Source organism: Pseudophryne corroboree, unplaced genomic scaffold, assembly GCF_028390025.1.
Source record: "Pseudophryne corroboree isolate aPseCor3 unplaced genomic scaffold, aPseCor3.hap2 scaffold_1212, whole genome shotgun sequence".
NCBI classification, from domain to species: domain Eukaryota; kingdom Metazoa; phylum Chordata; class Amphibia; order Anura; family Myobatrachidae; genus Pseudophryne; species Pseudophryne corroboree.
Window position 1 is genome coordinate 7,763 of NW_026967838.1, and position 22,919 is coordinate 30,681.

General features: G+C 43.7%; 1 protein-coding gene across 2 annotated transcripts; it reads left to right on the forward strand.

Moving 5' to 3' along the window:
• Window positions 1-2,483: 2,483 nt before the first annotated feature.
• On the forward strand, window positions 2,484-22,733 carry LOC134992601 (zinc finger protein 41 homolog). 2 transcript variants are annotated; one of them, XM_063950792.1, is made up of 4 exons: window positions 2,484-2,650; window positions 2,769-2,866; window positions 20,629-20,833; window positions 22,117-22,733. In XM_063950792.1, the coding sequence occupies exons 1-4, from the start codon at window positions 2,488-2,490 to the stop codon at window positions 22,731-22,733; spliced, it is 1,083 nt and encodes a 360-aa protein (XP_063806862.1). In that variant the 5' UTR covers window positions 2,484-2,487. The 2 variants fall into 2 exon arrangements, with proteins under 2 accessions (XP_063806862.1, XP_063806861.1); XM_063950791.1 differs by having other exon boundaries at window positions 2,485-2,650; window positions 22,114-22,733.
• Window positions 22,734-22,919: the final 186 nt, after the last annotated feature.

A 22,919-nucleotide genomic window follows, 5' to 3' on the forward strand; every position in this document is an offset into this window, starting at 1 on the left:
TCAGGATAACAGATGGGATCCGGTCCTGGAGCGCTGAGCCAGCCTTAGGAGACATCTGATGGGTAAGAAATGGCGTCCAGATACCCGGATCGTGACAGGTAACAAGTCGTGGGGAATTCCTCAGATAGACCTGATTGCCTCCCGCCTCAACAAAAAGCTTCGGAGGTACTGTTCCAGGTCGAGAGACCCACAAGCAGTGGCGGTGGATGCCTTGGTAACTCGTGTATGTGTTCCCTCCACTTCCACTTATTCCAAATGTTCTCAAACTAATAAAGAGAACAAGAGTTTAGGCAATCCTCATTGCTCTGAACTGGCGAAGACGGGCTTGGTATGTGGATCTCCTGGAATTACTGCTGGAGGATCCGAGGCCTCTTCCTCTTTGCGAGGACCTTCTCCTACAGGGGCCGTTCGCCTATTGAGACTTAACACGGCTACGTTTGATGGCATGGAGGTTGAACGCCTGATTTTAGCTCGGAAGGGTATTCCGAAGAAGGTCATCCCTACCCTGATCCAGGCTAGGAAGGGAGTAACGTCTAAACATTACCATTGGATTTTGAAGAAGTATGTGTCTTGGTGTGAATCCAAGAGGTTTCCTATGGTGGAGTTTCAACGGGACGGTTTCACCTCTTTCTGCAAGCGGGTGTGGATGTAGGCCTACGCTTGGGCTCCATTAAGGTCCAGATTTCGGTCTTATCCATTTTCTTCCAGAAACAATTGGGTGCTCTCCCTGAGGTTCAGACTAGGGGTTCTGCACATCCAGCCACCCTTTGTGCCTCCTACGGCATCTGGGATCTTAATGTGGTGTCGCAGTTCTTACAGTTGGATTGGTATTTGCCTTTGCAGTAGGTGGAAGTCAAGTTTCTTACTTGGAAGGTGGTCACACTGTCGGCTCTAGCATCTGCTAGACGTGTGTCGGAATTGGGGGCTTTGTCCTGCAAGAGCCCCTACTTGATTTTTCATGATGATAGAGCTGAGCTCAGAACGCGTCAGCAGTTTCTTAAGGTTGTATCAATTTTTCATATCAACCAACCTATTGTGGTGCCAGTGGCTACTGACTCCTCAATTTCCTCCAAGTCCTTGGATGTTGTGAGGGCTTTGAAGATTTATGTGAAGAGGACTTCTCGTCACAGGAAATCGGACTCTCTCTTTGATCCCAACAAAGTTGGGTGTCCTGCTTCTAAGCAGACGATTTCTCGCTGGATCAGGTTCACTATCCAGCATGCTATTTCTACGGCAGGCTTGCCATGTCCAAAATCTGTCAAGGCCCACTCTACTCATAAGGTGGGTTCCTCCTGGGCGGCTGCCCGGGGTGTCTCGGCTTACAGCTTGGCCGAGCAGCTATTTGGTCAGGGTCGAACATGTTTGCTAAGTTCTACAAGTTTGATACTTTGGCCTCTGAGGACCTCATGTTAGTCAGTCTGTTCTGCAGGAGTCTCAGCACTCTCCCTCCCATACTTGGAGCTTTGGTACATCCCCTTGGTATTAAAATGGACCCCAACATCCTCTAGGATGTAAGAGAAAATAGGATTTTAATTACCTACCGGTAAATCATTTTCTCGTAGTCCGTAGAGGATGCTGGGCGCCCGCCCAGTGCTTCGAAAATGCACAGCAGCGATCAGATCTGCATTGGGCCCAATGTGTCTGGCCTCTTTACTCGTTAAGTAGGACCTTCTTGGGCAGCCTACCATGGCGCCTCAGCTGATCAAATTTGTAAGGCAGCTACATGGTCATCCATTAAAACATCCATTAACACATTCATTAGACATTATGCCTTTGACACATTTGCCTCTCAGGATGCTGCATTTGAGGCGAAGGATTCTCCTTTGCAATCAGGAGAATTCCCTCCACTAGTAGCTACTTTGGGACGTCCCAAGGTAGATCCTGTGGATCACTGTGGACCCTGATAGAGAAAGCAGAGGTTATGGTAGACTTACCTAGACAACCCTCTTTCTCTGAAGTCCACAGAGAATCCCACCCAGAGGCACCTGATTTGAAAATCTGTTAGCTTACTAACCTCTTCCTGTCCTTTGGTATAGAAGTGTGTGTATGTTCTTATCACCTGAATAGGTCTTCTCTTGAACTGCTCCTGCCTTGAGCTTTGGAATAAACTGAATTGCCTGAATCGGGAGGCAGGGATATAGGGGGCTGGCCCATTGCATCCTGGGAGTCTGAAAAGCTTAACTGTTTGGTGCCCGTTCCGCTGTCGCTACTATATATCCCAAGGTAGTACCTGTGGACTTCAGAGAAAGGGTGATATAGGTAAGTCTACCATAACCTCTGCGTTTGTTATTTTATGGGCTGTTTTGTGAGGAGTTCTATTATTTTAATATTTTTTAATAAAAGCTTGTGTTTTATATATGAGAAGTGACCGGCGCCCATTCAGCTGCAGATTTCTGCTCTTTGTGTATACACTGTGGTAGTAGGTAGCATCTCCTTAAATTCACATTGACTAACATAACACTAAGAATGTCAGGATAACCTGTGACGATGTTCATTTTCTATAGTGTGTATCATTGGGTGTGTCAGGTGCCTATAAGGTGTCAGGATGTCACTGTCCATCTCTCCATGCAGGAGGGGGAATATATAGAGGAACACAGGGGTCTGTACAAGGACGTGATGATGGAGAATCACCGGCCCCTCACATCACTGGGTAAGAGGAGACTGTCATGTATTGTACAGGGGAGAGCAGGTATGGGGGGCCCTATATACACACATCATCTGATAATCACATATATACACTGTACTCAGTCACTGTGTGTCTCCTACAGATGGGCCCAGTAACAGAGCTACCCCAGAGAGATGTCCCCATCCTCTGTATTCCCAGGACTGTACAAAGGAGAATCACAGGATCCCACAGGAGGATAAGGTAGGTGGGATTTAGGGTCTCACCAATAAACCAAAGTGACTATCTGTGACCGGACACCTGCGACAGCACTCACCACCTCGCGTCCCAATGTCACAGAATGGAGTCCAGGTCACACGGGACCTGTCCATTTATGGGATTCCCGCTTACCGCCAGTAACCGCGTGTTACTGACTCCACCCACTGCGCAGTGGGCGGGTACTATGCTGCCACCACCAGACTTCTTCCTGTGGCGTCTGTGATATCGTTGCTGTCTAGGTAGCCTGTGGATCCCTTCAAGTATCATGTCACCTCTGGATATCAGGTCATAATGTATTGCTGAGAGAACTCAATAAGACACACAGCCGTATGTCTCATAAGTAATCTGTTTACTGTGTTGTCTTCAGAGCATATATAAGGCACATTGTACATATTAGTCATGGTGGTCAGCTCACATTACTGTCCCCGAAGGTGGGGACACACTCAATATAACATATGTTCTTTCCATCTTTGGTAATCAGCAAATGTGCAGTGTACAGTTCATTTTACAGCATTGGTTACATCATACACTTTCTATAGATGTTTCTCCCTACCAACAGAGTATATTCTTAACTCTGTACTTATACTGCTGTCTCCAGCTGTCCTTTACTTCATATAGATAAATATAGTACAGATAAGTTTGCTGACTGTCTCTAAGCTCAATACAGTTCATTAAATCTGCTTCATATAGTGAGGCTTATAACATATTCAGCCCTTACTTGGAACTCACTTCTTTATTTAACACAAAAACCTCCTATATGTGTATTTATCCATTTGATTATTATAACACAATATAGTAATAAAACATTAAGCTAACATTTCCCTCCTTTTTATAATAAATCAAAGATTACAGGTTTATCTAGCACATTCCTAACAAGTCTATGCAATAACAGTCTACTCTAATGATACTGATGGCTACCTATCTCCCTACAGGTAGGAAGCTACACCCTATTTGTCACAGAATTGGTGTCTTTGTCTTGGCTTTGGTTGGTAGACCTTTGATTCATATCCATTAGGGCAGACTGTTGTTGGACCTGCTTCGCTAGACGCTTCTGTATTGACTTATATTTGAAGGTGTCCAAAGCATCCTTTACTCGTTTCTGGCAAACTGAAAAAAAAACAAAGCAGCATCTTAAAACACAAATCTAATAAAATTGCAATTCCAACTGCTTTCAACAAAAACATTAGGATTCCTACAATCCATCCTTTAATTCCACTGAACCATGTAACTGGATTCAGCCATGACAGCCAACCCCATTCACCCTCTAGAGTGTCAGGGATGTTATGTTTGTTGGCATAGGTCAGCTTTGCATCTTCTATCTCTTGTACATGTTTTTCCACTATTTCTTGAGCATTATCTGTTTCATTGGTAATAAATGTACAACACAACTTTCCTGTCTGTGTATACAAGGTCATGCAATAACCTCCTGTCTGAGCTGTTAAATAATCCAACAAAAGCCTGTGTTGTAACTGTTCTTTCTCTATCGTCCTAGTGGATGCTGGGGTTCCTGAAAGGACCATGGGGAATAGCGGCTCCGCAGGAGACAGGGCACAAAAGTTAAGCTTTAGGATCAGGTGGTGTGCACTGGCTCCTCCCCCTATGACCCTCCTCCAAGCCCCAGTTAGGTTTTTGTGCCCGGCCGAGAAGGGTGTAATCTAGGTGGCTCTCCTAAAGAGCTGCTTAGAAAAGTTTAGTTTTAGGTTTTTTATTTTACAGTGAGTCCTGCTGGCAACAGGATCACTGCATCGAGGGACTTAGGGGAGAAGAAGTGAACTCACCTGCGTGCAGGATGGATTGGCTTCTTAGGCTACTGGACATTAGCTCCAGAGGGACGATCACAGGTACAGCCTGGATGGGTCACCGGAGCCGCGCCGCCGGCCCCCTTGCAGATGCCGAAAAGAGAAGAGGTCCAGAAATCGGCGGCAGAAGACTCTTCAGTCTTCTTAAGGTAGCGCACAGCACTGCAGCTGTGCGCCATTGCTCTCAGCACACTTCACACGGCAGTCACTGAGGGTGCAGGGCGCTGGGGGGGGGCGCCCTGGGCAGCAATGGAAACCTGTTATTTGGCAAAAAATGCCTCACATATAGCCTCCGGGGGCTATATGGAGATATTTAACCCCTGCCAGAATCCGTTGAAGAGCGGGAGACGAGCCCGCCGAAATAGGGGGCGGGGCCTATCTCCTCAGCACACAGCGCCATTTTCCCTCACAGAAAGGCTGGAGGGAAGGCTCCCAGGCTCTCCCCTGCACTGCACTACAGAAACAGGGTTAAAACAGAGAGGGGGGGCACTAATTTGGCGTTAGAAATATATATAAAGATGCTATAAGGGAAAACACTTATATAAGGTTGTCCCTATATAATTATTGCGTTTTTGGTGTGTGCTGGCAAACTCTCCCTCTGTCTCTCCAAAGGGCTAGTGGGTCCTGTCCTCTATCAGAGCATTCCCTGTGTGTGTGCTGGTGTGTCGGTACGTGTGTGTCGACATGTATGAGGACGATGTTGGTGAGGAGGCGGAGCAATTGCCTGTAATGGTGATGTCACTCTCTAGGGAGTCGACACCGGAATGGATGGCTTATTTAGGGAATTACGTGATAATGTCAACACGCTGCAAGGTCGGTTGACGACATGAGACGGCCGACAAACAATTAGTACCGGTCCAGACGTCTCAAAAACACCGTCAGGGGTTTAAAACGACCGTTTAAGGCCTTAGTCGGTCGACACGGACACTGAATCCAGTGTCGACGGTGAATAAACAAACGTATTCCTCATTAGGGCCACACGTTAAGGGCAATGAAGGAGGTGTTACATATTTCTGATACTACAAGTACCACAAAGATGGGTATTATGTGGGAGTGAAAAAACTACTGTAGTTTTTCCTGAATCAGATAAAATAAAATGAAGTGTGTGATGAGGCGTGGGTTTACCCCGATATCAAATATTGGCGTTATACCTTTTCCCGCCAGAAGTTAGGGCGCGTTGGGAAACACCCCTTAGGGTGGATAAGGCGCTCACGCGCTTATCATGTGGCGTTACCGTCTCCAGATACAGCCGCCCTCAAGGAGCCAGCTGATATGAAGCTGGAGTAATATCCTAAAAAGTATATACACACATACGGTGGTTATACTGCGACCAGCGATCGCCTCAGCCTGGAAATGCAGTGCTGGGTTGGCTTGGTCGGATTCCCTGACTGAAAATATTTTAGTGATATAGAGCATTTAATAGGATGCAGTCTATATATATATATATATATATATGCGAGATGCACAGAGGGATATTTGCACTCTGGCATCAAGATAAGTGCGTTGTCCATATCTGCCAGAAGATGTTATGGACACGACAGTGGTCAGGTGATGCAGATCCCATACGGCACATGAAAGTATGGTCGTATAAAGGAGAGGAGGTACTTGGGGTCGGTCCATCGGACCTGGGGGCCACGGCAACAGCTGGGAAATCCAACCTTTTTACCCCAAGTCACATCTCAGCAGAAAAAGACACTGTCTTTTCAGCCTCAATCCTTCCGTTCCCATAAGGGCATGCGGGCAAAAGGCCAGTCATATCTGCCCAGACATAGAGGAAAGGGAAGTAGACTGCAGAAGGCAGCCCCTTTCCAGGAACAGAAGCCCTCCACCGAGTCTGCCAAGTCCTCAGCAGGACGCTGGGGCCGTGCAAGCTGACTCAGGTGAGGTGGGGGGTCGTCTCAAGAGTCTCAGCGTGCAGTGGGATCACTCGCAAGTTGACCCCTAGATCGTACAAAGTATTATCCCAGGGGTACAGTTTGGAGATTCGAGACATCTTTTCCTCGCAGGTTCCTGAAGTCTGCTTTACCAAAGGCTCCCTCCGACAGGGAGGCAGTATTGAAAAAAATTCACAAGCTGTATTTCCAGCAGGTGATAATCAAAGTACCCCTCCTACAGTCAAGGAAAAGGGTATTAGTCTTCCACACTATATTGTGTTACTGAAGCCAGACGGCTTGGTGAGACATATTCTAAATCTGAAATCTTTGAACACTTACATACAAAGGTTCAAATCAAGATGGAGTCACTCAGAACAGTGATAGCGAACCGGAAAAAAGGGGACTATATGGTGTCCCTGGACATCAAGGATTACCTCCATGTCCAAATTTGCCCTTCTCAACAAGGGTACCTATGGTTCGTGGTACAGAACTGTCAATATCAGTTTCTGACGCTGCCGTTGAATTATCCACGGCACCTCGGGCCTTTACCAAGGTAATGGCCGAAAAGATGATTATCTTCAAAGAAAAGGGCATCTTAATTATCCCTTACTTGGACGATATCCTGAAAAGGGAAAGGTCCAGAGAACAGTTGGAGGTCGGAATAGCACTATCTAAAGTAGTTCTACGACAGCACGAGTGGATTCTAAATATTCCAAAAGTCGCAGCGTTTTTCCGACGATACGTCTGCTGTTCCTAGGAATGATTCTGGGCATAGTCCAGAAAAAGGTGTTTCTCCTGGAGGAGAAAGCCAGGGAGCTATCCGAACTAGTTTGAAACCTCCTAAAACCAGGCCAAGTATCAGTGCATCAATGCACAGGAGTCCTGGGAAAAATGGTGGCTTCTTACGAAGCAATTCCATTCGGCAGATCTCACGCAAAAAATTTTCAGGGGGATTTGCTGGACGAATGGTCCGGATCGCATCTTCAGATGCATCAGCAGATAATCCTGTCTCCAAGGACAAGGGTGTCTCTTCTGTGGGGGCTGCAGAGTGCTCATCTTCTAGAGGACAGCACATTCAGCATTCAGGACTGTGTTCTGGTGACCACGGATGCCAGCCTGAGAGGCTGGGAAGCAGTCACACAGGGAAGAAATTTCCAAGGAGTGTGGTCAAGTCTGGAGACTTTTCTCCACATGAATATACTGGAGCTAAGAGAAATTTACAATACTCTGAGCCTAGGAAGACCTCTGCTTCAAAGTCAGTCGGTGCTGATCTGGTCGGACATCATCATGGCAGTCGCCCACGTAAACAGACGGGGCGGCACAAGAAGCAGGAGGGCAATGACAGCAAGAACTTTTCGCTGAGCGAAAAATCATGTGATAACACTGTCAGCAGTGTTCATTCCGGGAGTGGAAAACTGAATTTCCTCAGCAGGAATGAATTCCACTCGGAAAAGTGGGAACTTCATCTGGAAGTTTCCACATGATTGTAAACCGTTGGGAAAGACCAAAGGTGGTCATAAGATGGCGTCCCACCTGAAGCACCAGGTCAAGAGACCCTCAGGCAATAGCTGGGTCGCTCTGGTGACACCGTGGGTGTACCAGTTGGGTATGTGTTCCCTCCTCTGCCTCTCATACCCAGGGTATTGAGAATTATAGGAAGGAGAGGAGTAAGAATTATACTCGTGGCTCCGGTTTGGCCAAGAAGGACTTGGTAACCGGAACTTCAAGAGATAAGAAGGGTCTTGATTCAGCAAGAATCATGTCTGTTCCAAGACTTACCGCAGCTGCGTTGACGCAGGGGCGGGTGAACGCCGGATCCTAAGGGAAAAAGGCATTCCGGAAGAGGTCATCCCTACCCTGGTCAGAGCCAGGAAGGAGGTGACCGCACAACATTATCACAGTTTAGGTGAAAATATGTTCCATGGTGTGAGGCCAGGAAGGCTTCACGGAAGAATTTCAACTAGGTTAATTCCTATATTTCCTGCAAACAGGAGTGTCTATGGGCCTCAAATTGGGGTCCATTAAGGTTCAAATTTCGGCCTGTCGATTTTCTTCCAGAAAGAATTGGCTTCAGTTCCTGAAGTCCAGAAGTTTGTCAAGGGAGTACTGCATATACAACCCCTTTTGATGTCTCCAGTGGCACTGGGGGATCTCAACGTAGTTTTGGGGATTCCAAAAATCACATTGGTTTAAACCACTCAAATCTGTGGATTTGATATATCTCACATGGAAAGTGAACATGCGGTTGGTCCTGGCCTCGGCCAGGCGAGTGTCAAAATTGGCGGTTTTGTCTCACAAAGCCATATCTGATTGTCCATTCGGACAGAGCAAAGCTGCGGACTCGTCCCCAGTTTATCCCTAAGGTGGTGTCAGCGTTTCACCTGAACCAGCTTATTGTGGTACCTGCGGCTACTAGGGACTTGGAGGACTCCAAGTTGCTGGATGTTGTCAGGGCCCTGAAAATATAGTTTTCCAGGTCGGCTGGAGTCAGGAAATCTGACTTGCTGTTTTATCCTGTATGCACCCAACAAGCTGGGTGCCCCTGCTTCTAAGCAGACTATTGCTCGTTGGATTTGTAGTACAATTCAGCTTGCACATTCTGTGGCAGGCTTGCCACAGCCAAAAATCTGTAAATGCCCATTCCACAAGGAAGGTGGGCTCATCTTGGGCAGTTGCCCGAGGGGTCTCGGCTTTACAACTTTGCCGAGCGGCTACGTGGTTGGGGGAGAACACGTTTGTAAAATCCTACAAATTTGATACCCTGGCTAAGGAGGACCTGGAGTTCTCTCATTCGGTGCTGCAGAGTCATCCGCACTCTCCCGCCCGTTTGGGAGCTTTGGTATAATCCCCATGGTCCTTTCAGGAACCCCAGCATCCACTAGGACGATAGAGAAAATAAGAATTTACTTACCGATAATTCTATTTCTCGGAGTCCGTAGTGGATGCTGGGAGCCCATCCCAAGTGCGGATTATCTGCAATACTTGTACATAGTTATTGTTAACTAAATCGGGTTATTGTTGTAGTGAGCCATCTTTCAGAGGCTCCTCTGTTCTCATACTGTTAACTGGGTTCAGATCACAGGTTGTACAGTGTGATTGGTGTGGCTGGTATGAGTCTTACCCGGGATTCAAAATCCTTCCTTATTGTGTGCTCGTCCGGGCACAGTATCCTAACTGAGGCTTGGAGGAGGGTCATAGGGGGAGGAGCCAGTGCACACCACCTGATCCTAAAGCTTAACTTTTGTGCCCTGTCTCCTGCGGAGCCGCTATTCCCCATGGTCCTTTCAGGAACCCCAGCATCCACTACGGACTCCGAGAAATAGAATTATCGGTAAGTAAATTCTTATTTTTTTTATTTCTTGAATTTCTTTACCTACATATCTGAAGGTACTATCATAAATTTCAGTAATGTCATCCAAGAGTCCTGCAGGAGATTCAACTCTATAATATGAGTTTGACCCAAAGAGATCCAAAAATCACATTCTCTCATGCCAGGGTGCATAGATTAGTTTCTTTGCATTTCTCCCTGCTTGCTTTACCTCTCCTACCTCTGTGCATAGGGCTATACTTGTTCACTTGCCCTTTTTGGTTTTTAATCATTTCTTTCAGCTCCTCATGATCTATTGCTCTTGCTAATGGTACTATGCATCCTAAGGTGCAATTCCCATAATCACCATAGTTGAGCCACTTATAGGCATATTTTCCACATAGAAAATACAGATCTCTTGGAAGCTAAGGGGCTATATAGTCCCACATTCTTTTTATGTTCTCTAGTCCTACTCTGGTATCTCCATGTACCATTAACTGAGAAGGGGTGCTTCCCGTCTCATTCATCCAGTTAGGGAAATCTGGTCCTGGCCATACTCCAATGTTGATCATTGATCTCCCTTCAAGTGGTGTCCCTCTATAGGTTGTTAGGGTTATGGGGTATGGAGCTTCTCCTGGCTTTGTCTCCCCCTTTACACCACCTACTCTGAATGGGGCTATAGTACAAGGGTAAAATGTTCCTAAGTAGACATTTGATGAATACTGTTGAACCTGTCTGTGGTCAACCGCACTTTCCCTTTCTTCAAATTCAATGCAAAAGAATACCTCTGGGGTAACTAGATGTGCTAGCAACTTAGGTGGTTTCTGGTTAAAATATCTATCTGATCTTGCCTTAAATAATACTTCATCAGTGTAGTCTTCTTGAAATTCCTCCCATTCCTCAAATGTGATGGGAAGGAATGTCCACTCTCCCCCTCCTGCTGAAGTGGGACCATGAGAGCAGACCCAACAATTTGTTGTATCAAGGGCATTCCCTACTAACTGTAGCAACATGTTTTGGTCTGATCCACTAGGGGCCTTACACCATTCTGTACATGACTCCTCTGGTGGATGTCCACAGTGCTCACAAATACATTTTGGGGTGAGTGACAGATTTCTGCATTCATGGATAGGGTTTTTTACTTCCCTTTCCTGGCGTGTGACGTTCACTTCACTGCCTCCTCCTTTCTCCAAAATGTCATGTAACTCTCTTTTGTGTTGCCTTATTTCATCACTTATGTTTTTCTTGTATGTGTGGTTTTGACCTGTCAGTTTCTTGTTACACATACAATCTTTTTCCCCAACTACAACGTATATGGCAAGAATAGTGCCTACTGTTACCAGTGGGACACCCAATATTATTCCCCAAAGTGCTTTATCTGGCCTGGGGCCTAGTAATTTGTACATTTTTTTTGTTTCTTCTTATCCAAACTTAACTTTCAAAAGTTTGCAGTGTGATGCATGCACCCAAGCCTCTCTGTCCTTCAATTTCACAGATGTTGGTGTAGTTAGTAACACCTGGAATGGGCCATCATATCTGGGCTCCAGAGATTTCCTCACGTGTCTCTTCAGGTACACCCAATCTCCTGGCTGGAGATGATGTGGATTCTGATCTGCAGTAGAATCTGGAAGGGAATCATGTGCTACAACATGAAGATGGGTTAGTCTCTCAGTTAGACTTTTCACATAAGCAGTTAAATCACCATGTTTATGCTGCAATTCCTGTGGATAATAAAATCCTATCTTAGGTATACAGGTTGAGTGAGAGTGAGATCGTGAAACCTTTGTTTTTTGATGGCTTAATGTGCACAAACTTTGTTTAATACACAAAGTTATTAATAATATTGTATTACATGACCTTTAGGCTGTGTGTATAAGGTGTATATGAAACATAAATGAATTGTGTGAATGTTCACACACTTTGTTTAATGCACAATGTTATAAAAAATATTGGCTAAAATTACCTTCAAGCTGTGTGTATAAGGTGTATATGTAACATAAATGCATTCTGTGCTTAGATTTAGGTCCCATAACCATGGTATCTCATTATGGTATGCAATTATTCCAAAATACGGAAAAATCCCATATCCAAAATACCTCTGGTCCCAAGCATTTTGGATAAGGGAGACTCAACCTGTACTACCAAACAAGATTTTATATGGTGAATAACCTAACTTTTTGTTAGGTGCAGTTCTAAGACTAAATAGTGCCAAAGGCAAACAGTCAACCCATCCCTTCCCTGTGTCTTGCATAGCCTTCATGAGCTTTGCCTTGATGCTATAGTTCGTTCTCTCCACTAATCCACTTGCCTGTGGACGGTAGGCCGTGTGGAAGGCCTGTCGTATGCCCATGTCCTCCATGATATGAGTCATGACTGCTCCTGTGAAGTGACTTCCTCTATCTGATTCAATCACTTCTGGTACTCCGTACCTGCATACTATTTCAGTCAATATTTTCTTTGCTGTATTCTTTGCTGTGGCTTTGGCTACTGGGAAGACCTCTACCCATTTGGAGAAGGTATCGACACAAACCAGTACAAACTGGAACGGGCCTTGAGTTGGCATCTGAATATAGTCTATCTGTAGTCTCTGAAATGGCATATTGGCTTTTGGAATGGCTCCTGCTGGAGTCTTGGTTCTACTTCCTGGATTTGAAATTCCACATATCCAACATGCTTGTGTGTGCTTTTCTGCTGCACCTTGGAATCCTAGGGCTATCCATTTTTGGTTGACTTGTCTCGTCATTTGATCTTTTCCTGCATGGGTAATTCCATGGCTTACTTGGCACATAGCTGAATATAGCACTCTTGGCAAACATGTCTTATCTTCTGTTTTCCAGAGTCCTGTATCTTGGTCTTGTATGGCTCCCTTCTTTTGCCATGTGGCTTTTTCTAAGGGACCTGCTTGATTCTGGAAAATGATGAGTTGCTGTAGATCAGCCATGTGTGCTGGGTTCTGAGTTTCATCTTCAGCTAGCATTATTTGTACTTCTGATTTGTCAGAGCTTTTGGCTGCTCTCTTTGCTTCGGCATCCGCCAAGTTATTTCCTCTTGTTTCTTTAGTTTGGTTCTTGGTGTGTGCTTGGATTTTTATGATGGCTACTTTGGTTGGCTTGTCCAGAGCTTCAAATAGTTTCTTTATCAGATCTGCATGCTGTATCTGTTTTCCTGTAACTTTCTTGAAGTCTCTGCTTTTCCAAATCTGGCCATAATCTTGCATAATTCCCCAAGCATATCTGGAGTCTGTGTATATATTAGCTGTTGTGTTTTCTGCATACTCCAGAGCTTTAGTGAGAGCTATTTGCTCTGCAGCTTGTGCTGATAACTGTGCTGGTAAACTTCCTGATTCAATGATATCAGTCTCTGTTGTAACAGCATACCCTGTATATGGGGTTCCATTATCATAGTATCTTGATCCATCCACATAGAGGTTGTGCTGGGCATCAGGAAGGGCTGTGTCTGTGACATGAGGTAACAGTTGAGTCTCTTGTTCCATCAGAGCCATGCAGTCATGGGAAAAATTTGTATTGTGTATATTTTTATCACTTTCTGTATTCCCATAGTTCATGTGGTCCACATCATCCTGGTTATTCTGGGTACCATTGCTAGAGATATTATATGTCTCTCTTCTCCCTCCTTTTGAATCTAGAGATTCATACTCTGCTCCTTTTTCCTGCAATAGGGCCGGTAGTAGAGTTGCTGGGTTGAGGGTGGTGCATCTTTTAATGGTGACATTTGTGGCACTTAGTAGAGCTACTTCATACTTGGTGAGTCTTGCAGCTGATAAGTGCTTGGTTCTGGCTTGCTGTAGTATTTCAGTCACCGCATGTGGTACCTGAATGATCAGTTCATGATTAAGCACAATGTCTATGCATTTCTGTTTGAGAACTGCTGTTGCTGCAACTGCTCTGATGCAGGTGGGTGCTCCTTGGATAATGTTGTCCAGTTTGCTTGAAAGATAAGCCACTGGGCATTGCTTGCTTCCATGCGTCTGTGTAATGACTCCAAGTGCATGACCTCTTTCCTCATGGCAATAAAGAGTAAATGGCTTGGTGTAGTCTGGCAGACCCAAAGCCGGTGAAGATGCTATGGCAGCCTTAAGGTTCTGAACTGCTTCTTCAACTTGTTCTGTGGTGTAGATTGGAGCATCTTTCTTTGTGCTGTCATACAAAACTGGCATGTAGATAGAAGCATGTGGTATCCATTCTCTGCAGTACCCAACAAGACCTAGGAATGATCTGGTCTGTTTAATAGTCTTTGGTACTTTGGTTTGTAGAATAAGCCGTTTCCTTTCTTCTGTAAGGTGTCTGGCTCCTTGTGAGATACAGTGACCAAGGAAGATGACCTTCTTCTGGCATAGTTGAAGCTTTGCTTTGGAAGCTCTGCAGTTTTGTTCTTCCAAAAATTTCAACAGTGATACAGTCTCTTGTTTACATTGGTCTTCTGTGCTTGTGGATAGCAGTAGATCATCTACATACTGTATGAGCTGGGTGTTTTCTGGAAACACTGGTCTCCAAGCTTGTAAGATGAGTGACATTGCTTCGGTGTAGTCTGATGGACTGGTTGCTCCTCCTTGTGGAAGTCTGGTCCAACAGTACTGTCTTCCATCATGGGTGAAGGCTAGCATTGCCTGTGATTCTTCAGTGATCGGTACAGAAAAATATGCGTTGGCCAAATCAATTACCGTAAACCAGGCCCCTGAAGGTGGGATCTGGTTCAGCAAGGTATGAGGATTTGGCACAATAGGAGAATTGATCACCAGTCTCTTGTTGACTTCTCTTAGATCATGAACAAGTCTATATTGTACTTCTTGTGCTTCATTTTGACCTTGACCTTGACCAACTTTCTTTTTTATAGGAAACAATGGAGTATTCCATGGGGATCTACACTGGACAATTATCCCATTTTCTTGAAAGGCTTGGATTTGCTTTGTAATAGCTTCAGTTTGTACTGGGGTGAGAGGATACTGCCTGATTGAGACAGGTATGGTTCCAGGCTTGAGCTGTAGGTGGACAGGTTGAACTCGTAGTAGTCCAGTATCCATCTTTCCCTTTGACCATAGTCTGTCTGGAACTTGAGAAGTAACCCATTCTGGGAGGGTTAGTTCTGAGCTGGACTTGGCAGTTTCTTGCAGTAGGTAAACTTCAATTGCTGCTTCAATGTTAGGCTTCATGATAGCTGGAATATTGCTGGTGTACTTGATTCCTTGTGGAGTATACTGAATAGTAGCTTGCATGACGTTAAGGATATCAGCTCCCAACAAATTCACTGGGCATGTAGGTGAAGTCAGAAATTCAATGGGTACAGGTGTAAGTTCATCATTTATAAGGAGAGAAGTTGGCTTACTTCTTTGAAGAGGGAGGGGCTGTCCTCCCAGTCCTGTCCCATTAACATAGTGATTGGTTAAAAGTTCTTTTGGGACATCAGTTTTCTTAAGTACAGTGACTGCTGTTCCAGTGTCCAAAAGGCATTCCAGGGTGTTTCTTGTAGGTAGAGTAAGCATAACAGTAACTTTATTGGGGTCAGTGTAGGTGTTGCTTGAGCAGGTGTATCCCGGAGCAGGAATCTGTCATTCCCGTTCTACCGTGAAAGCTGGAACACCATCCTTAGACTTCAGCCACGCAAGGTATTTTCTGCATTCCTTCTTTTGATGACCTGTAACCTTGCACCAAAAACATTTACCAGTCATGTCTTCACCTTGTACATCCCTTGTAGTGTAGGGTATGGAGTTATTAACACCTCTACTTTGGTTTTGGACCTTATGTGTCTTGGTGTTAGACTGGGCAGCCTGTACCACATGTATAGTAACAGCTGGTGCTTTGGATGTTTTTTTATTCTGTTTTCCCTGTTCATGATCCTCAATTCCTTCTAGGACTTCTACTAATGAGGTAATGTTCATCAAATTTGCTTCTGGTCTGACAGCATACAACTGCTGCCTGTATTCATGTCTAAGTCCATTAAGGAATGTAGGCTTTAACAGTCTGGCATTATTAGGCTCTGCAATGGGAAAACCTTCATTTTCTTGTTTGACAGACAGTCTGTCATAATATTCCCTTATGCTGAGGTTTTCTGTATCAGATCAGGCTCAGCTGGTGCAGTGTCTCTGATTTGCTGACATCTGACTTGTACTCTATACAACAGTTGTGAGCCTGAAGCCATAGTATAGCGGTTGGCTTCAAGGGGAGCATTCTCAATTTTCCCTCTATCACCATCTGCCTCCTGAGCAGCTATGGCAAGAAGCATATTATATTCACCTATTCCTATAGAACAGGGCTGGCCAAACCGGTCCTCGAGATCTACCAACAGTTCATGTTTTCCAGGCCTCCTGGAGACCTGTAGAATTGTCAGTTAGGAATGAATGCAGCACATCTTAATTAGTAATGACTACACCTGTGCACCAGCTAGGTGATCTGGAAAATGTGTACTGTTGGTAGATCTTGAGGACTGGTTTGGCCACCCCTGCTATAGAAGCTCTAAGGATCTGTTCTAAATCAACCCAACACGGTCTATACACAAGATACACTTGTTTAATTTTTTTTTCAAACTCTGCTGGGCTTTTTCTGATATTTGGTAACTCATTTACAATTCGCATAATGTCTGAGGGGAACCATGGTATGTACTGTTCCTGTTCCACATATTCTGCAATGTAACCATTATCACTAGGTAACAAATTAGTTGTATGTCTGGGATTAGCATGACTACTAACTCTAACAAGCATTACATTGTAATTTTTACGAGATATTCCTCTTGGATCTCTGTTAGGACTACTAGCAAAGTTCCACAACCTCCTAAATATCCCTGGAGTTTTTGGTTTAACATTTCCCCCGTCATTAACATTTTGTGATTCACATGGTCCTGAATTTGGCTCTACCCAGTTACCACAAAAGAAACATTTTTCACTTCCCTCCAGAACACATCTCCCACAATAAAGACACTTTCTTTCAGGGTAGTGGATAACATCCCTAAGAACCAGTGTACCTTCTGGATTTTTTTTTTTCCATAACTTAAAGTATTTACATAACGTTTTTCAGGTGTCATTTGTTCTGCATATGTTGCTGAAGGAGTTAAAACTCCTGCTTTATCATGTGTCCTTGATTCTGCATGCATTGATATCAGTGAGGGATATAAGCTCCCTGTAACAGCTGGTGACTTTAGCTCTGTGTGCATTGATACTGCTGAGGGGGCTGACCCCCCTTCCACATTCCCATCATTATAAATAGCATTACATGTTATTGGAACATAGGGTGGTGGTATTACATTAGACATACAATCATCCTGTCTAATTCTTCTCTCATCTTCCAGTTCTTGTGAGACAATAAGCCATATATTTACAGTGTCCAAATAACCTTTCTTTTGTAACCAGTGACCATCTGTGGCCTGGAACCTTTTCCAAGCCTGAGTATCTAATATTCCTTTCTTTGGAAAATTAGCTCTTTTAAGGATAGCGTTAATACGCTTAATTCGTCTCCTTCCCTCTCGCTCTGCTACAATGTCTATAGGTAAGCGCTTTTTCATTCTACTCCCTTTCCCTCCCATTGGGGTAATTAAGCCCCCTGGGTGTGGCCGAATCCACCTGCGGTGAAGAGGGATATGTCCTTGAACGAGAAGTATCTGTATATCACTGGCTATAAGTTTTGTTTGGACACAAACCTTTCTTAGCCTATTTTTGTTTCTACTGAAAATTAACTTAACTTGTCTGGCTTTAACCTACCACATCTATAATGCATGTAATTTAAAACACCATATTCACCATTTACTAATGTCTGAGAACTTGCTGTGCACACTGCCAGTCTGCTACAATGATCATATGATCATCATAGTCAATCATTTAACTATAAAGAATTCATTTCTATGCACTGACAATAATTGAGCATTCAAATGATATCCCACTATTCTAGCAAATTCTGTTAAAACGCCTTTCCTATTTTGATTTGCTATCTATGTTGCAAAAAACACTGGGTAAATACTGCAAAATAATTAACCTTGGTACGCCTTTGTACCGCAAACAATTGCAAACTTGGTACGCCTTTGTACACAATTTCAATTGTTCTGTGGGCGCATGCGCTAATAAGACATAAACAAAGATTCAGTCATTCAGCCACTGTAGACTTTGTACAACATGTAACAATGTTTTTATCAATGGTGTAGGCAAGGCAAGGTTTGTGTCTCATATGACCACCCAGGTGCTTCCATTGACAGGTGACAGGACAAGCCTACAGTTGCGCGTGCCAAGGGCTGTCTTTGATGACCTTATGGACCAACCTCCTTTATACACTTTACACCGTTTCTTGTTATCTTAAAACAGACACTTTACATGACACAGACAAGACAGTAAGCTGTTCATTATGGCATCAACTATTGGTCAGCATACCACAAATTCTAGCTAGCATTCAGGTCCCGTAAATGGCTGACCCAACTCTCATACAAACATATGACAACAACTGCAATATGCCTTACGCCTTATGCCTTATCTTTATACTGTAGCTGCAACAAGCAATGCACCTTAGCTTAAGCAATATACCTGTATATGCCTTTGATTACAACAAGCAATAAACTTTAGCTGCGCAAGCAATACACCTGTATCTGCCTTAGATTACAACAAGCAATACTTTAGCTGCGCAATACAACATAATTTAAGTAATCTAGGCTGTGTGACAAGATACTTGGGTTTCTTTATAATGACCGTTCAAGGAAAAACATAAATGCCTATTGTCTCTATAATGTACTAAAAATTACACTCAGGGAGTCTGATTTTGAGTAAAATATGACTGTATTACAATCGTTTTACTCACCCAATATGAAATCAGAGTCCGTGAGAACAATTTTGCTTCCAACACAGAAACTTCTCATTAGATGCTTTTCCTTGTGTTAGTCATCCCGTCAAGAGCCCTCATTTAATGATATCGTTGCTGTCTAGGTAGCCTGTGGATCCCATCAAGTATCATGTCACCTCTGGATATCAGGTCATAATGTATTGCTGAGAGAACTCAATAAGACACACAGCCGTATGTCTCATAAGTAATCTGTTTACTGTGTTGTCTTCAGAGCATATATAAGGCACATTGTACATATTAGTCATGGTGGTCAGCTCACATTACTGTCCCCGAAGGTGGGGGCACACTCAATATAACATATGTTCTTTCCATCTTTGGTAATCAGCAAATGTGCAGTGTACAGTTCATTTTACAGCATTGGTTACATCATACACTTTCTATAGATGTTTCTCCCTACCAACAGAGTATATTCTTAACTCTGTACTTATATTGCTGTCTCCAGCTGTCCTTTACTTCATATAGATAAATATAGTACAGATAAGTTTGCTGACTGTCTCTAAGCTCAATACAGTTCATTAAATCTGCTTCATATAGTGAGGCTTATAACATATTCAGCCCTTACTTGGAACTCACTTCTTTATTTAACACAAAAACCTCCTATATGTGTATTTATCCATTTGATTATTATAACACAATATAGTAATAAAACATTAAGCTAACATCTGGAACCATGGTTCTGCTGTGTATGCGTCGACACGCTGTCTTACCACACCTGTGTGGTGTTGACTGATCCCCAGTAATCGCTTGCCCAAGCACGGAATGGTAGCTGGCAGAAGGCGGAGCTTAGAGATGCTGGGTGCACCCAAAACAGCCAAATAACGGGGCTATGTTTGACATAACCCTGCAGGTCAGAGGATGAAGCGGTCGTCTTTAGGCAAAAGATGTTTATTCGCTCAAATAGTTTTAAAAAGAACTGTTCTCTAATTTTAGGGGCAACAGCAATACAGCTGATCACTGCAGACAGAAGATTCTATATACCACATAAAGCTTGCAGGACCATTTTTATACAGTAAAACCACACTGAATCTCATGGGGTAGTCCCACCTGAGTCTTTTCCATCCAATCAGGATATCTTACAAAATATAAATAAATTACATTTTAAAAGGATATAACTGCATAAAGCAATTTCCTCCTTCCTGTCACACAGACAAAGTTTGATGTCGTTTAAACTGCTTCCTTTACCACCTGGTAATTTACAATTCTCCTTTGATCACACAGATTCTTTAGTTTCTACAGTAGTGTCTGTATTTGTAACATATGGTACAGGAAAACAACTTATACAAAGTATAGAAATTGTTTCCCCCTGCCATTCACGTATCTGGAGTGAATATTCAGGAAATCAATGAAAACAAACTGATTTCTCCAATAGCATAGACACACCAAAAGAACACCTAGGGGTCATTTCACAGGAAGTGATGTAACCAAAGCATTGGTCATTTCACTCTTACACCTTCTCACAGGAACTGCAGAACCCAAGCACATTACCTGCGGTGCCCTGACCAACACATCAAAAGATCTGATCACACTAGGAGGTTACTGAGCATATGACTTCCTATGTGAGAGTGTACCATGACTTATCCTATAGTTACTAAGAGCATCTTGGATACAAATACATTCTAAAACGTGCAGTTTATAACTCTCCAACTACGCACAGCGCAGTGATATAACATAGACACATTTTTAAACACTCCGCTCCCGGCGCTGTTAGTACATTTGAATGGAGTGCCTAGCGCCCATTGTCTGTTAAATGGGGCCGTACATGGAGGAATAACCCCTTCAGTGCCGCTGACGCCATTGTCCCTGTGGCTGACGGGGTCTCCGACCACACTCTCCCTATATGATCTGTAGAGAAGCTGTGTGTCTTATACAGTGATATTCTGTTGTCCAGTCTTAAAGTAATCAGACATTACTAAAGTGTTATTTTGTTGTTATTCAGGGTGAGCACCTTTCTGATATGAAGGCCGAAGATATAGAGGGAGAAGAAGAGACGTATGTGACTGATATGAAGGCAGAAGATATAGAGGGAGAAGAGACGTATGTGACTGTTATGAAGGCAGAAGATATAGAGGGAGAAGAAGAGACGTATGTGTGGAGAGATCAGAAGTGTAAGGAAGAGGAAATCCCTACAGGTATCAGCACAGGTAATAATCCTTATTACAGAAAAGAGTCACATATCCTTGCTGCATCACTACAGAAGTCTCTTCCCCTACAACCTCCTCTGTCAGTACAGACTAATGAGGAAAATGTATCTGCTCAATGTGGGAGTCGGGTAACAACAGCCCCTATTATATTCCTGCTCTCTCCCTCACATCATGTAATTGTCTTACCAGCCCAGAGATCTGGCCAGTCTCCTCCCCACACTCTCTGGTGTATCTCATACATCAGGAGCCATCATCCCCTATTGTACTCCTGCTCTCCCCCTCACATCATGTCACTGTGTGTTACCAGCCCAGAGATCTGACCAGTCTCCTCCCCACACTATCTGGTGTATCTCATACATCAGGAGCCATCAGCCCCTATTATACTCCTGCTCTCCCCCTCACATCATGTCACTGTGTGTTACCAGCCCAGAGACCTGATCAGTCTCCTCCCCACACTCTCTGGTGTATCTCATACAACAGTAATTAGGTTGTCACTATAATGATTGACTTATTGGCTTAATTTACTAGCATAAGTCTGGTGGGACTATTCTACCTGGGGATGACCAGATTACCATATAGAGGCTGCTGTTGCAACATACGTATCCACCTGGAGCACTTTGTGTAGTGTGAAAGCAGATGTTGGTAGTTCAGCCCACAAGTGTCTGGTATGTATGTGTGGGGGCAGTCTGGATAGATATTGTGGTTTAGCAATGTCACTAGCTGAAGAGACTTTCCTGTTCTGTAATGCTGGCCTGTGTACATTACATAACAGAGTCTGCATTATGTGGGGGAGAGATAATCATTGTTGATGTGCCATTTGCATGTCCCTGTGGCTGGGGCTATGACAGATGTGATTTTGGGAGCAGAAGACAATATGTAATCTGTTCTTCAAGAGTCTTACTTGATGTTGGTACACTTATAATTGTAATGATGTGGTCATAGTTTATAAGCTGAAATTTACCAACTAAACATTATTCATAATAGTGACACGGTGATGTAGTGGTGAGCAGTGTTGTCTCGCAGCATTAGTGATGAGTTCAGTTCCCAACCAATGTTTTATCTGTGTGGAGTTTGTATGTGTTTCCTGCAGCTCTGCAAAAATCATACTGGTAGGTTAATTGGCTTCTGACATATGAACCCTAGTGTGTCATGTGGAATGTAGATTGTTAGCTCCACTGGGGCAGGGAATAATGTGATTTTCTAGTTATTCTCTGTAGATCGGAGTAATATGTGTGCACTGTATATAGAACTGTGCATTATACTAGTTATATTATTTCCAGCAGATGGAGGCACAAGCAGGAATTCCTTGGAGGGAGATCTCATCTTGTCTGCAGATAGTAAAATAGAAGATAACACCACACAGGATTCTCCAGGAGACATCCCCATTACTCTAACTATACATCCAGTACCTCACAGTGCTGATACACTGATCAGTGCTGATACATCTGATCCCTCTAATCGCGATGACTATTCTTCCAATACCTCAGATTTTGTTACACATCATGCAGCTCATACATGTGATAAAATATTTCCATGCTCTGAGTGTGGGAAAAGTTTTGCACGCAAATCAAAACTTGTTATACATCAGAGAAGTCATACAGGTGAGCGACCATTTCCATGTTCTGAGTGTAGGAAATGTTTTCTGTGTAAATCAGATCTTGTGAGACATTACAGAAATCACACAGGTGAGAAACCATTTCCATGCTCTGAGTGTGGGAAAAGTTTTGTACTCAAGGGACAGCTTGTTAAACATCAGAAAATTCACACAGGTGAGAAACCATTTCCATGCTCTGAGTGTGGGAATGTTTTCTGTATAAATCAGAACTTGTTATACATCAGAGATGTCACACAGGCGAGAAACCGTTTCCATGCTCTGAGTGTGGGAATAGTTTTGCATTAAAATCACATCTTGTTAGACATCAGAAAATTCACAGAGGTGAGAAACCATATCCATGCTCTGAGTGTGGGAAATGTTTTATGTATAAATCAGAACTTGTTTTACATCAGAGATGTCACACAGGTGAGAAATCATTTCCATGCTCTGAGTGTGGGAAATGTTTTCTGTGTAAATCAGAACTTGTTAGAC

Bases quoted from the DNA above. Each gene is read 5' to 3' on its own strand.
- LOC134992601 (XM_063950791.1), top strand. From the start codon at position 2,488: ATGTTCATTTTCTATAGTGTGTATCATTGGGTGTGTCAGGTGCCTATA. The intron at 2,651-2,768 runs GTAAGAGGAGAC...TGTCTCCTACAG, and splicing joins CCGGCCCCTCACATCACTGG to ATGGGCCCAGTAACAGAGCT. The intron at 2,867-20,628 runs GTAGGTGGGATT...GTTGTTATTCAG, and splicing joins GGATCCCACAGGAGGATAAG to GGTGAGCACCTTTCTGATAT.